Here is a 16,027-nt window from a genome sequence, read left to right as displayed (position 1 = left end):
TAACTACGACTAACAAGAGTAGTATTTTTAGTCGCCTCAGGCCGAAATTACTTTTATTGAATCCGCGACGCCTATCAATGCCTTTCCTTTAAGGCAAAACCCCGATTGCTGGAATTTATTCATAACGGTCAAAATTAATTCCCAAGGTTCTTTTGTCGCATCCTCGGATTGTCCGCCTAAATTGGCGAGACCAAAAAACCAGAAAACTCTCTGGTCGGGCGAGACGACGGCTTTGCCTATCCCACCAGTGGACCAATCATCAGCCACTGATTGATCCCAACGCAGCCACGGGCCCTATCGGCTTGGTTGCTTCGACAGCCATCGGCGCTAACCCGGTTCCGGGTCTAGCGCGGGATGGTGGGAGAAAAGAAAAAAAATTTTGCAATGGTTGCCTCTCTTGGAGGGTTGGGCGGCGAAAAAGTAGTCCACAAACCGATAAATATCATCCATCCCCATCCACTTTTTTCCCCTCCTCCTCTCTCCTCTTACCATATCCCCTCCTATCTCCTTCAAAGAGGTCTGGTCCTCTCTTTTGTGAAAACTTGTGTTTTTTTTCCCTTTTGTCTTTTAGACAAATCAAAAAGTTAGATTTCCCTTCGGCCGTTTAGAGCGTGTTCTGTGTCTGCTTCGTCAAGACACAGTTTTTCGTGGGCCGTCACCTCTTATCGAGATACCCTAATAGAACGATTTTTTGACCGTTCTTGCTTTTTTCTCTTTTACATTCTTCCTCTTTTTCGAATTTACGATTTCCGACTTTCTTACGCCCAAAATGCCTGCTGCTGCTGCCTCTTCGGTTCCTGCTGTTTCCAGCAAGGAGACCGCTCAGTCTCTCTCTGTCCTCGAGGACTTGCTCAAGAACCTCAACATCTCCTCCTCGCAGGATGAGGTCAACGCCGCTACCGACAATATTGCTCACCTCCTTAGCGGCCTATCCCTGAACAAGCCCTCCCCCTGAAGTATGTTGGATACCCCGCTTCGAGAGAAAAATCTTCTCGAATCAGTTGACTAACGCAACCTAGGCTCGCCGAAGATCTCAAGAAGCAGCTCTCTAACAAGAAGGATGCCAATGCCCGCCAGCGCGCTTGTGACGCTATCCGGGCCGTTGCTTCCCACGCCACCATCGCCCCCGGTGTTGAGCCTCACCTCGTCACTCTTCTCCGCCCTGTCCTCACTGCCGTTGGTGACAAGATGACCAACGTCAAGGACGCCGCCCAGAGTGCCGCCATTGCCATTGTCAAGGGTATCAACGGCAACGCCGTCAAGGCTGTCATTCCTCCTATCCTCGAGTCTCTCGAGACTGCCCAGAAGTGGACTGAGAAGCTGTGCGCTCTTGAGTGCCTCAACTCTCTCATTGAGACCGCTCCCGCTCAGGTCTCTTGCCAGGTCCCCGCCCTGATCCCTGCTGTCTCCGAGGCCATGTGGGATACCAAGGCCGACATCAAGAAGGCCGCTTACTCCACCATGGAGAAGGTCTGCGGTCTTATCGTCAACAAGGATATCGAGCGCTTCATTCCCGAGCTCATTAAGTGTATCTCCAAGCCTGAGAACGTCCCCGAGACCGTTCACTTGCTCGGTGCCACCACTTTCGTTTCCGATGTCACTGGACCTACCCTCGCTATCATGGTCCCCCTGCTTGACCGTGGTCTTGTCGAGCGTGAGACTGCCATCAAGCGTAAGTCTGCTGTCATCGTCGACAACATGTGTAAGCTCGTCGAGGACCCTCAGATTGTCGCTCCTTTCTTGCCTAAGTTGATGCCTCGTCTTACTCACAACCTTGACACCCTTCCCGACCCTGAAGCTCGTGGCAAGACCGAGCAGGCTTTGGCAACCCTCAGCCGTGTCGGTGATGTCAAGGATGGCAAGATCCCTGAGATCTCCACCGCTGGTGACATCTCCACCGTTGCTGGTATCCTCAAGGACATCCTTTCCCCCAAGTTTGCCGAGCAGATCAAACAGTCCGAGGCCGTCATCAACTACGTCGGTGCCATCGCTGGTCAGCTTGTTGACGAGAAGGTTGGCGAGGTTGAGAGCTGGACTCAGAACGCTCTCCCCTACATCACCGCCATTGTCGGTGAGGAGGAAGCTAAGGCTGTTGCCGAGACCCTCCGCAAGCGTGCTTCTCCTGATGCCGCTGCTGAGGATGCTGTCCTCTCCGATGAGGAGGAGGGTGAGGATCTGTGCAACTGCACTTTCTCCCTTGCCTATGGTGCCAAGATCCTGCTGAACCAGACCCACCTTCGCTTGAAGCGTGGTCAGCGTTACGGTCTTCTCGGTCCCAACGGTACCGGTAAGACCACCCTTATGCGTGCTATCAACAACGAGCAGCTTGAGGGTTTCCCCAAGAAGGATGAGGTCAAGACCGTCTACGTCGAGCACGACTTGGATTCTGCCGATACTGAGCAAACCGTCATTGGCTGGACCATGAAGAAGCTCCGCGAGGTTGGCCTTGACCCCAAGCAGGAAGAGGTCGAAGCCAAGCTCGAAGAGTTCGGTTTCCTCCGTGAGCAGCTCAACGGCCCCATTACCGCCCTCTCTGGTGGTTGGAAGATGAAGCTGGCCCTTGCCCGTGCCGTTTTCGAGAAGCCTGATATCCTTCTTCTGGATGAGCCTACCAACCACTTGGACGTCAAGAACGTTGCCTGGTTGGAGAACTACCTTTGCACCTCCCCTTGCACTTCCATCATTGTTTCCCACGACAGCAAGTTCTTGGACAACGTTATCCAGCACGTCATCCACTACGAGCGTAACTTCAAGCTTAAGCGTTACCGTGGTACCCTGAGCGAGTTCGTTAAGAAGGTTCCTTCCGCTCGCTCTTACTACGAGCTGGGTGCCTCCGATATGGAGTTCAAGTTCCCCGAGCCCGGTTTCCTTGAGGGTGTCAAGACCAAGGCCAAGGCCATCATTCGTGTCTCCGATATGTCCTTCCAGTACCCCGGTACTCCTCGTCCCCAGATTACCGATATTTCCTTCCAGGTGTCTTTGGGATCTCGTATTGCTGTCATCGGTCCTAACGGTGCCGGTAAGTCTACACTGGTCAACGTTTTGACTGGTGAGTTGATCCCCACCGCTGGTGAGGTCTACCAGCACGAGAACATCCGTATCGCCTACATTAAGCAGCACGCTTTCGCCCACATTGATAACCACCTCGACAGCACTCCCTCCGAGTACATCCAGTGGCGTTTCCAGACCGGTGAGGACCGTGAGACCATGGACCGTGCCAACAAGATCGTCACCGATGAGGACGAGAAGGCCATGGACAAGATCTACAAGATCGACGGTACCCCCCGTAGGGTCATTGGTATCCACTCCCGTCGTAAGTTCAAGAACACTTACGAGTACGAGTGTTCCTTCCTGCTCGGTGACAACATCGGCATGAAGAGCGAGAAGTGGACCCCCATGATGACCAGCGACAACGCCTGGATTCCTCGTAACGAGATCATCCAGTCCCACGCCAAGATGGTTGCCGAGGTTGATCAGAAGGAGGCCCTTGCCAGCGGTCAGTTCCGTCCTCTGGTTCGCAAGGAGATCGAAGAGCACTGCGCCCAGTTCGGTCTCGATGCTGAACTCGTTTCCCACTCTCGTATGCGCGGTCTCTCCGGTGGTCAGCGTGTCAAGGTCGTCCTTGCCGCCTGCTCTTGGCAGCGTCCTCACGTCATCGTCCTGGACGAGCCTACCAACTACCTTGACCGTGACTCCCTGGGTGCCCTTTCCAAGGCCATCAAGACCTTCGAGGGTGGTGTCGTTATCATCACTCACTCTCGTGAGTTCACTGAGAACCTTACTGAGGAAGTCTGGGCTGTTGTCGACGGAAAGATGACTCCTTCCGGCCACAACTGGGTTCAGGGCCAGGGCTCTGGTCCCCGTCTTACTGAGAAGGTCAACGAGGAGGACACCTTCGATGCTATGGGCAACAAGGTACGTTGAAACCCCCATTTTTCCCCCTTCTTTCCCTCTTTCTCCAAACCATTTGGTGGCTTCCGCTACTCTTGAGTATAATATTCTAACTTCTTCAATAGATCGAAGCCCCTAAGAAGGCCAAGAAATTGACTAGCTCCGAACAGCGCAAGAAGAAGAAGGAGCGTATGGCTAGGAAGTAAGTTTTCACAAGTTGTGGGCCCATGTTCTCGCGAAATGCATGCTAATCTCTTGCTACAGGAAGCGTGGTGAGGAGGTCTTCTCTGATGAGGATGATTCTAAACGAATAATTGAAAAGAAAGCGAGTTGTTCTAAAGGATTACTTTTCACTCATGGTTAATATTCGAATGGCTATTGTAATGTCCTCGATAGAAGTTATGATCGGATGAATTTACTTTCCATTAACGGATTTCAAATCCTTCTATTCTCTCTCTGCCTTTCTTGGCCCTTGTTTTTGCTTGTAGAATTCTTTGTAAGCGCAAATGGTAGTAAACTATGCTCGCGCTGCCTATGAGAGCCACTATCCAATACGGCGTATATTCCATTTCGGTCTGATAACTATCGTAATCCTTTCTGTTGACGTAGTCAAGTTTCCAAGTATCTAAACGAAGGCGGTCCTTCGATTTTGAAACGTCTTCGTCTTAACCTAATCTGTTTGCTAGCAAGCTTCTGTGCCTACACCGTGTTATACTTGAAGTCCTGAACATTGGTAAAGACACGAATAGGATTCGTATCATTGATTGCATGTCTTTTCCAAGGCTCTGTAGGTCACGGGGAAGCGGACATCTTGTATAGGCTCGTCTCTAGGAACCCATACATTGATTACTTTAGATTTCACACAATATATCATGTGCAAGTCTGTTGAGCTAATCATCTTTACTACGATACCATACTGTCCTATGACGCCACTTGTCTCAACTATGTCCCATGTATCTATCATATTCCAGATCCTTTCTACTTCTATTCTAGTCATCTTCTACTGTAGCTCCCATGGCCTTTCGCCGTATTCGCTGGTCCTGGTTTATCGGTTGAATCATTAGTTAGCCTCAGATTGGATTTTTTGTTGATTGAAGGAAACGATTACTCCCCACAGGACTTTATTCTTAAATAATGCTATTTACCCAACATACAGATTTCAATGAGTCACGGTGGGGAGGTGTTTCGTTATAACAATCATAGTACAGGTGTAGAAGTGCGTGTCCATATTACACACTGGATGTTTGCTCGCGTGCGCCATCTGTGGAGCTCTTAGTGCCACGTCCCTGAGCCCCACCACCGCCTTTACAAATTTTTGCCTTATCGATAAATATGCCTTTTTTTTTGGCGGGGTTTTTATTAATTGAGCGGCATCGCGGGTTCCCATATCAAACCGCCAATTTTGAGAGTTTTCCTAGTTTGTCTAGAAGAGACAGTGTCTTCTTTGCCAGTTTGAACTTGACATCCCTTTTCTTAGCGACTAGGACTCTTAAAATGGCTGAGGCCTCGATTGCTTACCCCGCGTCATTAGACACGCTATATGATGAAGCGTCCTCGTTGAAGCAATTATATGAGCCTATCCAGTTAGCAGATGCTGAGATAGTTCCAATCTTACAACTACCTCTCGCAAAGACTGTCTTTGGCCACGATTCGGCAGATGAGAGTACTCTCGCTCGTGTATCTAGCGGAGAAATCTCGTATACAACTTTTTTGGCCAACAAGACGAAGTCCATATCTCATACGCCACTAGATGGCTTGACCCCTGAACAGCGGAGCTCGCAGCTGCTTCACATTGGTCTAGCAGCCCTCTTCAGTTTTCTTCAGTCCAATGTCACTGGACCCCCACTAAGCTTCAACCCTGCAGAGCTAATTATTCCGTCCACTCTGCGAACTGATCCGACATGTCTGAGAGCCGTCCGAGCGCATATAATTCGCGACCTCTCAGTGGATGGCGAAGCGGCTTATAGATTGACTCCTAATGTGGAGCTTTTCGCTGTTGCGAAGGCTATCCTAGCCGATACTGATGTTCTACTTACGAATGGCCCGTTGGTTGCGAGGACGGCAAGAATGCGTGTCAATTTTCTTCACCAGAAGATGCTATCAGAAATTACTGGCACGCTTCAGGATGCGATCTATTCCGATATGGAGCAAATTAGCAGCATTTTGTTGAATGGAAATACTGCTGGCTCAGAGAAAGGGAAATTCCTACTCGAGAGAGCACTTATCCACACTCACCACGGTCTTGATTCCAAAGCTAGAGCAGATATCGACAAGGCTGCATCAGAACGGAACTTCAAATTTGCTTTAACCGGAAAATTGGGCAAAAGAACCAAGTTCCAAGAGCGCGATATCAGTCAACTCGTCATCATTGCGAAGAGTGCCGACGATGCAGCGGATACGAACATCAACAGCTCAGGTGATTCGGAGCCCTCGGGGCCGAAGAACTTAGACCTCAACGATGATACCCTTCTGGAATCTATATCTTTTACGAAAGATGTGAAACAAGAGATCCAGAATAATCAAGTTACCGTACAAGAGGAGTCGACCCTCCCGCCAATGCTGGCATCTCTTGATCCCGGGAATCAGCCAAAGCTCAGCCCTGTGGACTCCGCTATTCTCTTAGCTCTTGCGGCCGCGATAACTAACACCACACCTGAGGATGGTCTAACTCGAGAGGAGACACACCCCTACGCCACCCGAGTTCTTGAGGGCGGTAGCTCAAACTGGCAGATCTACACACAGGGTCTTCTAGCTCGGAGCAGAATTGAGGGCTATAGGGCTCGAACTGTGGAAAGATCCGTTTTACAAATGCAAGCCCTTGTGGATCAAGTCATTGCCGACACCGCTACCCTCGATAGTCAAGCCACTTCTACTGTCGAGGAACCTACTACATTCCTTCCAAGACCCGAGAAATCCGAATCCGCGTCAGCTGCAGAGAGACTTGAATACATATGGCTTCTGAGTTTCTCCACCAGGTGGGATCTCGAGGCTGAGCTGGCATCTCGTTGGGTCAATCTCGGAGGATTGCGCACTGCTCTGGAAATTTATGAGCGTTTACAGATGTGGGCGGAGGCTGCGCTATGCTATGCCGCTACAGAAAGAGAGGAGAAGGCTAAGTCCACGGTTCGCAGACAACTCTACGAACCTACGAACAAAGACCTTGAGGACGAAAATGACAAGTTTGAGGGACCTGAGCTCTCGCCTCTCCCTGCTGATGCCCCAAGGCTTTTCTGTATTCTGGGAGATCTTGACTCAGACGCAACCATGTACGAGCGCGCGTGGGAGGTCTCGAATAACAGATACGCCCGTGCTCAGAGGTCTCTGGCTCGGCATTACCTCTCGATGAAGCCGCCTGCTTTGGAAAAGGCAGAGGAAGCTTTCCGCAAGAGCTTGCAAATTAACCGTCTTAACCACGGCGCTTGGTTCTCGCTAGGCTGCGTGCAGCTTGAACTACAACGTTGGGATGATGCGAAGGCCTCATTTACTCGGGCTGTCCAATTGGAAGAAAACGATGCTGAATCATGGAGCAACCTTGCTGCAGCTATTCTACAAACACCTCAGCCAGATGAATCCACGCCTACTGCTGTGGAGCAGCTGCCAGACGAAGAGCGCGAACCGGAAACAGAGAAAGCACCGGAAGATCCTCACAAGCACAAGCGCGAGGCCCTTGCAGCCCTCAGTCGTGCGGCTCAGCTCAAGAATACAAACTCTCGTATCTGGGACAACGTGCTTACGGTGGCAGCTTCAATCCCTCCTCCGTTTACCCCATTCCGTGATGTGATTACCGCACAGAGGAAACTCATCGAGATTCTCGGTGATAAGAAAGGCGAAAAATGCATCGATCTTGCGATCTTGGGCATGCTTGTCGACTACCTTACCAGTGCCTACGAGTATGAAGAGCTTGTAATCAACGTTGACAATGGCAGTGAGCCTCCTCAGCAAGTCATTCGCAGTGGTACAATCGCTGGCCAGATTCTGTCTCTGCTGGACAACTCGGTTGTGCCACAAATCACGCACTCTGCCTCACTTTGGCTTCTTGTTGCCCGTGTTGAACAATGGCGTGGACGGCCGACGAAAGCCTTAGAAGCTCATGAAAAGGCTTGGCGTGCCACCGTGGCCTCGTCAACACAGGGAGCATTCCAGATGGGTGATGAGAAGAAGTGGATGGAAATCGTACGTGCTACAGAGAAGTTGGTCCGCAATGGGTATTCTAAATACGGACCTATGGACAAAGAAGGCCAGGAAGATGCGGGTGAGGCTGAGCTCGTTGCCAAAGATTGGAGGTTTAAGGCTCGTAGTGCAGTAAGGGGTATTTTGGGCAAAGGCAAGGAGTTCTGGGAGGATAGTGAAGGGTGGTCGCAGTTGAAGGAGCTGCAGAGTGAGGTTGGAAGCACATAAGCAGGCTTCCTATCTGATTAAGTTTTCATTTTCATCATAGATCGGTGCACAAAATCCCATCCCAGAGACTACATATTGCATCTTTCCCTTCTTAATCCAAGTTCGGTTATCATGGCCCGTACGAAACCCGATTCTCGTAGGTTATAGGTGATCATTCCTTGAACGTAGGAAACATGTTGACTTCTTGTCAACAAGCAGAGGTCTGTAACGATTATCCGCTGAAAAGCTGCTTGATATCGGGGTTGACCACGACGCTCCGGTACATGTACATATATGCTTGCTCTGCTATGAAAGCAACGGGCTCCTTTCCACTGAGATAAATCTTGGGCAAGGGATGATTCCCAGGCTTGGAGACATGAAGCCAATGACGATCTCACTGCCTGGAAACGTCGGCTGGAGTGTATGCAAAGGTGGCGGTCAGTTAGACCGGACTTCATCGAATGTGGGGATCTTGCCGGACTCGTAATGGGCTAGGAGCCTATCCATATCCTGGTCATTCATCTGTACAAGTTCACCTAGGCCCCAAGATTCACAGACTCCAGACATCCTGGGTAAAATGTCAGTAGAGGTTTGTAGGGTATATTGGACCACCTACCATTTCATCCTTTTAGGACCTTCTCCTACGTTGGGAGCTACCTCCCTTAGCTTTCTCCGCAATTTGCCCACATTTTCTATTGCGGCGCCCATATTGTCGGGGAGAGTGTCGGCGATTTTCTTTCGTACCATACTCGCAAGCTTGGGGCCATTTCCATTCGTGCTGACCATCACCTGTAACGGGCCATCCCGATGCACACTACCGAAGTAGAAGTCACATTCGGGAGGTACATCGGCGATGTTTGCGGGTATTTTCTTCTCTTTACACAGTTTCCATACGCGGGTCGAGGCGTCTGGGTCGTCAATGGCACAGAGAACCATATCTGCTCCTTCAAGGTCTGTTGGCTCGAAGTTCCGGTCGATGTGAGACACTTGACCCTCGGATACCCGAAATGCTACTTCATCATTGAGACCAGAGGCAGGACAGACAACCGTTACTTTGGCATCAGCGTTAAGGGCATGGAGGATACGACCGGCGGCTACCTATGCTCAGCATATAACCAGTCAAAACGTATTCCAAATATATATAGTAGCATTGATTGCTAGCGAAAGGAGCTTACCTCTCCACCTCCTACAACTAAGACATGTTTGTCTTTTACCTGCCAGGCAACAATGAGCGAGCCTCCTCCCTGGACTTCAGGAAATTTCCGCGACATATTGGAATTGGTGGAATTGGGCTTCGATTATCAGCAAAGCGGGGTTTATCGGAGGGATGTTGGCGGGGACTTTTCGGTACGTGGAGCAACAAAATCCCGTGACGCAAAGCTCCAGCTATTTTTCTCTTCAAATTTTTTTCTTTCTTTCCCGTTGCTCATCGTGGGCTCCCCATTCTACCACCACCTTGAACCTTCCCCCAAGTCGCTTTTCCATGTCTTATTCTAGCACATAATTATATCAAAATGCGGGGAGTACAGATTTTCTCTGGGACATCGCATCCCACACTTGCGAAGGTGGTCTGCGACCGGTTAGGGACTCAACCCGCCCGGGCAGACTTAGGTAAATTCGCCAATGGGGAGACAAGTGTAAACATTGGTGTCTCAGTACGGAACCAAGATGTCTATATTGTCCAGAGTGGCAGTGAGAGGATCAATGATAGTGTCATGGAACTCTTGATCATGATCTCTGCCTGCAAAGGAGGTTCTGCGAAGTCCATCACAGGTATGTTTCACCAAATTCAGTCTTTCTTTCAATATCTTAGCTGGCTAACTTGTGGCTTATCCTAGCGGTCATACCGTATGCTGCCTGCCTAGTTTGACTATCGCACAATTGATGCTGACCTAGCCGAGGTATTTCCCATACTCTCGCCAATCTAAAAAGAAGAGCCACCGTGGTGCCATCACCGCCCGCATGCTGGCAAACCTCCTCTCAGTTGCTGGAGTAGACCATGTGATAACATTGGACTTGCATGTGAGTCACAAAGCAGTTGGCGACAGTGTGGTGTCTTTTCCTGGACATATTTCTCATCAGGAAATATATAGGCATCCCAGATGCAGGGGTTCTTCGGCAAACCAGTGGACAACCTGTTTGCCGAGCCCTATATCGCTCGTTGGATCCGCATGAATGTTCCCGGCTGGAAAGAGGCAGTCGTTGTCAGCAAGAACGCTGGGGGCACTAAGCGTGTTACATCATTGGCGGACACCCTGAAGCTCAACTTCGGCATCGTCACTACCGATAGGCGACGGCCCAAGATGAATATGGCTATGACGGACAGTACGGTCTTCTTTGATTCCATAGATGACGACTGCACGCCTGTCCAAAAAGAGGACGATCCGTTTGTACTCCACGTACAGACTGGAAGCCGTGATAATTCGCAAGCTGAAGAGGTGCATAGGTTATCTGATAACATGGAATCATTGTTATCGGCAAATGCCTTGCTTCCAGACATTCTAACGGGTGCTCGACGCCCGTCAGAGCTAGAGGCTGCCCACGGGTGTACGGATGTCCGAGTACACGACGTAATCACTGGGAGACTCGTAGAGGGTCACCTCGTCGATGATGATTATCCCCCCGTCGATTCTACGCCCGCGTCAGGAGACACTACACCCGGACAGACTGTAGCAGATCATTCTGATTCTGTTCCTGACCCAATGGCGGAATCCTTCATCTCCACCACGTCATCTTTACCGGGTGACCATGCTCTTGGCGGCTCGTTTGATGCTGCTGAATCATCTGATGAAGAAGGTAGTGTAGGACGAGCTGTCGAGCGAGAGAAGACCATTACTTTCGTGGGCGACGTCCGTGATAGGACTGTGTTCCTCGTCGATGACATGATTGACAAAAGTGGATCATGGATTGCTGCTGCAGAGACTGTGGTGAAGAAGGGTGGTGCTAAGAAGGTCTACTGCATCGCAACCCACGGACTCTTTGGAGATAAATCCCTTGAGCAAATGGAAGAGTGCGAAGCGATTGACTACATTGTAGTGACCAACACTTTCCCCATCTCGGAACAGATGGTTAAGAAATCGAAGAAGTTGGTCATCATCGATATATCGACTCTTATCTCAGAGAGCATTAGACGCCATCATTATGGTGAAAGGTAAGTTTATCCTTCAATTCACGGCTGTACTGGGGAATCCTAACGCTTGCTGAAGTGTTTCGGCACTTTTCCATCTGAACGACTAACGTGTATTCTTCAACTACGCCTTTTTCTATTCCCATGCTTTTTGGACGTGGTAAAATCTCGCCATCGTGCCTACTACGGTATAACATGAACTTGACGCATTGATTGATGATGACTTCAAGCGAGTAACGACCTGAAAATGATGAATTTCATATCCTCTATACCAGATGGCGGTTACTTGCTTTCACTTCGCAGGCTTCTGCTTTCTCCCGTACAATTATGGCCGTACATCTCTCATGATACCTTAGGCGATTTCTTTCTAACAAGTTTCAAAACCGTTACCCTATCTGGGCATCGATTCAACATACTTATCTCAGCATCGCACAAACGACCATTTTAGGTCTCGCTTCAAATAGGAAGATCAGCCTCCTGTGGCTACATATGATGTGGCTTTATTTATGCTTTGTTACTTAGTTGTGCCTTGATTTCATTGGGAAGCCAATAGCCGGCAAACCATACTTTTACTACACCAGCGATGCAGTCCACTCTGGGTACTGCAGGAACATCTTGCAAACTCACAAGATTGTTCTTAACGGAGCGTTGGGAGAACAAATTCGGTTCTGTCTCGCTATCTGCTCTTTGTGTCAATCGGCACGGGGGTAGTTAGCTGCAGGGCTGTCGAGGAGTGAAGGCACCGGTTTCTGAAATTTTCGTATTTCGTGGCCTCGGCCAGTGGAACTGGTGCAAGAGAACGTCTCGAACATTTCTGTACTTGCATTCATCGTAGTCTCAAATCTACTTCTGAAATATATTTGTTTTGTGCCAACCTACTAAGTCCTTTCTTTCTTCGGCTGCACAAGCTGTGTCGCGCTTTTGCGTACTTTAGTAGATATCAGGGCCACTCTTCGGCGGACTCCGCCGCGCTCAAACAATTGGTTGAGTATTGGCACAGGTAATGAGCCGAACGAGTCTTCGTTGCTCGGAGTCAAGTAGGTGGTAGGATTGTTAGGTGGTCTGACTTCATTGTACTTCGCCGTTCTAGACTTTTGGCAGAGAGCTGTGTATGTGACGTCGCACAGTCGACCTTCGCTCGATCGTTGGAGCGGTGTACTCAGTTGAACGCAATTCGAATTTACGAGAAGTCGATCCGATCCGATCCAATGTGAATCGGTATGCCTGCAATGTTTATCATATACTGATCTTTGCTCGGGTGAGATTCACAAGAGACGGTCTGACACATCTAGTAATTCACTTGCTACAGCCATGTGGACACACATTGTGTCCTCGAATCAGCCGAGTCACTTTGCAACAGCATGTCAACAAGACTCTAGCATCGGACAATGAATTGCTCTGCGGGTCACCACAAACAAAGATCATGGGGAATTTGTACAGACACGACACTATTACTTCAGGTGATACGACAAACTGTCCTTTGTGTGAAAAGGGAGATTACAGGCGATTCAGGGCAGGCGAGACGGGAAAAAGAGACCTGTCCAGCACAAAAGTACTAGCGGGACGCGTGGGTCATTGTTCGAAAAGGAACCAACTCCGCGGGAGACGGAGGGACACACTAACAAGCCAACGAAACCTACCGGGGCACAGGAATACGTCGGGGAAGAGGATCCGGTAGATCAGCACAGAAGTCGACCAAAGGTTCGAATCTCGACCAGGATGCCAGTGGTTCTCAATTGGGCAACGGGATCGGAAAGGATCACAACTAGCTCACTTCCTCCGTGAAGGTTCTAAGCGGGCATGAGTGAGGATAAGCGACCATCCTCGTGAGAATCCAAACAGCGTCTACGTACAACCCCAATGTGTCCTGATACGGTGACCGGCGTTAGGTGCCCCGTTAGTCTCTACGACAATTCGGGCTGAAGTGGGATTGACGAGATATAGCGTCGTCCCATACGATGTCATCAATGGCCCTAGCGCCTTGGTGTGGAACACTGGCAGGTCCGACAGGCTGGGTATTTGGGGCTCAGGACGCTGTGTGCACCGCGTGCGCATTTCTCTTGTTGGTTCGAGACCCAATTTTCTTTTAGTCCTTTTAGTCCTGCCAAAAGTCAGGCCGCTGGAACTAATGATTTGCTGACAAGTTCGATCTACTTGTTTTAGTGGTACGACGACAACCCCCCGAACTAGATTTAGGGCCTAATTAGCTTACAGGACTTGGAGCTAGTGGGTGTCTTTACACCTTCGGCTGCGCGCTGAGGAACCCCCTGGTTTCCCGATTTTTGGAATTGGTCGACAGGTCAGTCTGCCGGATGTTAACCGACTGCCGGCTTTTAAGTTGGGAAGCGAATTTACGACATGTTTGATTTCAATTGTTGCTACCACCCAACGAACGAGGTAAAGTGTCCGCCTCCACTACCCCTTTCTCGGGACCGGGTCGCACATCCTATGCGCTGGTGGCTTGACAGCACTAAGCTGGTAGTTAACTCTATTTGCATTGGAAAGCCACCGACTCACGAACCCGGTTGGCGGGTCAGTGGATCCTCTGCAATTGTCCGTCGCGATCAGCTAACTAAGATCAGCGCCAGAGCGAGAGCGAGGGAAAAGTGGGTAAAACAAAAAAAATAATAATAATCACATCACAAAAAATTTGAAATTCGGCAAAAAAGCTAAATAAAAAACACGAGAGAAAATTGGCGTCAGATTATGCGATAATCCAAAGTGAGATAACCTTTTCTGTCGGGAGGCACATCAACTATACTTCATAATGACAGACTAGTACTGCTAGTCGTCTTATGTAGGTGTGATGCACATCCAAACATACATCGATATGCACTACATACATTCAGACCTGCATGGGAATCTCACCTGAGGATGCATATCACGTGTCCGGAATGGGATGTATACTCCGGACGTCTTTGATTGCTCCTTTCCAGAACACCTAAAAGGTTTCCCTGCATGGTCAGCATCTCACCGATTCATGGTGGAGCAATTAAACTTCCAGCCTGGGATGCTAAAAGACCGGGGGCCTCGGTAAAGGAGTGCCGATGTAACTCAGTGATACGGTGGCTATAACATGGACAAGGGAGACCCTTCTTCTACGAGGTTTCTGATGGGACAGCGTGCCGCTGGGGATGAGCCCAAACAAGTCAGATACGACCAACCATGATGTGGAATTGGGAATTGAGGTTTCGGGTAGGGAGTGCGACAAAATTTAAAATTGACTTCTAAGTTTCTTATCCGTCAAAAATCGCCTGCCCAGAAAGAAATCTCAGGTAAGTCAAAAAATGAAAAATGAAAAAAGAAAAAGAAAAAAGAAAACACATCAAGCCATGGAATTCGAGACTATGATAGGGCTAAGGGAGCAAGTGTGCGAGTGTGAGAGAGAAATTGAAGGAAAACTATTTGTCACATGGGTCCTGAGCTTCTCAGGTTACTCTAGCAATAATATTGAAAAAAATATACTAATACATGACTAATTATTGCAATAGAGAGAGGGGAATAGGTAGGTGTAAGAAAAATCCAAATTAATAAAATACCAAATGGAGGTAATATCGCTATAAATACATTAGATTCAAGCTATCAAAAAAGAAAATATACTCCGTCAGGATGGATCTTGGGAAGGATCTGCACGCCAGAAGTTCCCAATGCACTGGCACTGGGAATCCTTCGTACTCCAATCACCAGTATCCGATGCTTTACTTTTAGGCCCAGATCTGTAGCCCTGGTTATAGCTGCGTAGAGTACCAATAGTCCTGCCGCCTTTGTCCGATCCCGGCTATCTCCTTCATCGAATGAAGATCTTCGAGATCTGCGACATCGTGAGCCCCAGACCTATCCTGAATATGGTAAGAGAAGCTCCAGGGTTCCCGGACTATCGCATAACTTTCCAGCTCCCCGGGCGCCTCTCATACCCACTTTCTCTGGTCCACTGGCGATATATCACTTTACTCTTGACTATTAAGTTAAATCATGATTGGTCTCCTGCCCATTATTGACATCCATTGTTGGGCTCTTGCCAGATTTCCCCGTCGTGCTTTTTCTTTTTTCTCTTATTCTCTCTGACACACTATCCTCAGCTCACACACAATTACTCTTTTCTTTGGATTCTCTACTTCCTTTTTCTCTCTTTCCTTCGTACACATCTCCTCTATCACACTCAGGTTGCTCCACCCCACTAATGCTCCTTAGACAATAACTGGGTACGGATACGTGCATCATAATTCTAGCATCATTCTAGTGGCATGTAGCTGAAGCTGCCCGGTCTGGACTTCACACATCTTACCGTTTCCTGTACAGAAAGGTCGTGTTCAATGCGTCTTAGCAGACGGTAACTCGTCCCCAGTCCTAATCGAAAGCTCGCGCCTATATATACTATGGAGAGTCTGCCAATTCGTCTCTACAACAGCATCTTCTCATTCCTCTTCAGTCTACCTGCATCTCTGACCTTGCAACTTCCTTACTACCAAGTGAATACGGCCTCCCTTACCATTCTTCTTCATCCCTCGCAAAAGACTCCCTAGAGCCTGCTTTAAATTTCCATCTCCGCTTCTTTCCAAAGCCAAGTTTCAACATTTTGTTTGTTGTGTGAACCAAGGTTCAGTGACCGAACCCAAAAAAGCTTCCCCCGAC

At 49.1% G+C, this 16,027-nt stretch overlaps 4 protein-coding genes across 4 annotated transcripts; 3 read left to right on the top strand and 1 right to left on the bottom strand.

Annotated features, from left to right (window-relative positions):
- Positions 1-769: 769 nt before the first annotated feature.
- ANOM_009809 (putative translation elongation factor eEF-3) lies at positions 770-4,255 on the top strand (the record flags this gene model as incomplete). The annotated part of the gene is made up of 5 exons (XM_015555065.1): positions 770-886; positions 925-956; positions 1,020-3,915; positions 4,017-4,093; positions 4,156-4,255. The coding sequence occupies 5 exons, from the start codon at positions 770-772 to the stop codon at positions 4,253-4,255; spliced, it is 3,222 nt and encodes a 1,073-aa protein (XP_015403562.1).
- A 1,130-nt stretch (positions 4,256-5,385) lies between these two features.
- Positions 5,386-8,289, top strand: ANOM_009808 (TPR domain protein; the record flags this gene model as incomplete). The annotated part of the gene is made up of 1 exon (XM_015555064.1): positions 5,386-8,289. One exon carries the CDS (start codon positions 5,386-5,388, stop codon positions 8,287-8,289), a length of 2,904 nt encoding a protein of 967 aa, XP_015403561.1.
- A 417-nt stretch (positions 8,290-8,706) lies between these two features.
- ANOM_009807 (bifunctional precorrin-2 dehydrogenase/sirohydrochlorin ferrochelatase MET8) lies at positions 8,707-9,539 on the bottom strand (the record flags this gene model as incomplete). The annotated part of the gene is made up of 3 exons (XM_015555063.1): positions 8,707-8,836; positions 8,885-9,366; positions 9,444-9,539. 3 exons carry the CDS (start codon positions 9,537-9,539, stop codon positions 8,707-8,709), a joined length of 708 nt encoding a protein of 235 aa, XP_015403560.1.
- Positions 9,540-9,710: 171 nt separating this feature from the next.
- On the top strand, positions 9,711-11,505 carry ANOM_009806 (ribose phosphate diphosphokinase subunit PRS1; the record flags this gene model as incomplete). The annotated part of the gene is made up of 5 exons (XM_015555062.1): positions 9,711-10,041; positions 10,107-10,116; positions 10,170-10,290; positions 10,362-11,419; positions 11,475-11,505. Exons 1-5 carry the CDS (start codon positions 9,783-9,785, stop codon positions 11,503-11,505), a joined length of 1,479 nt encoding a protein of 492 aa, XP_015403559.1. The 5' UTR covers positions 9,711-9,782.
- Positions 11,506-16,027: the final 4,522 nt, after the last annotated feature.

The sequence above is a fragment of the Aspergillus nomiae genome (genome assembly GCF_001204775.2).
Source record: "Aspergillus nomiae NRRL 13137 chromosome Unknown contig00328, whole genome shotgun sequence".
In the NCBI taxonomy this organism is placed as follows: domain Eukaryota; kingdom Fungi; phylum Ascomycota; class Eurotiomycetes; order Eurotiales; family Aspergillaceae; genus Aspergillus; species Aspergillus nomiae.
This window is presented reverse-complemented; position numbering and strand designations above follow the sequence as displayed.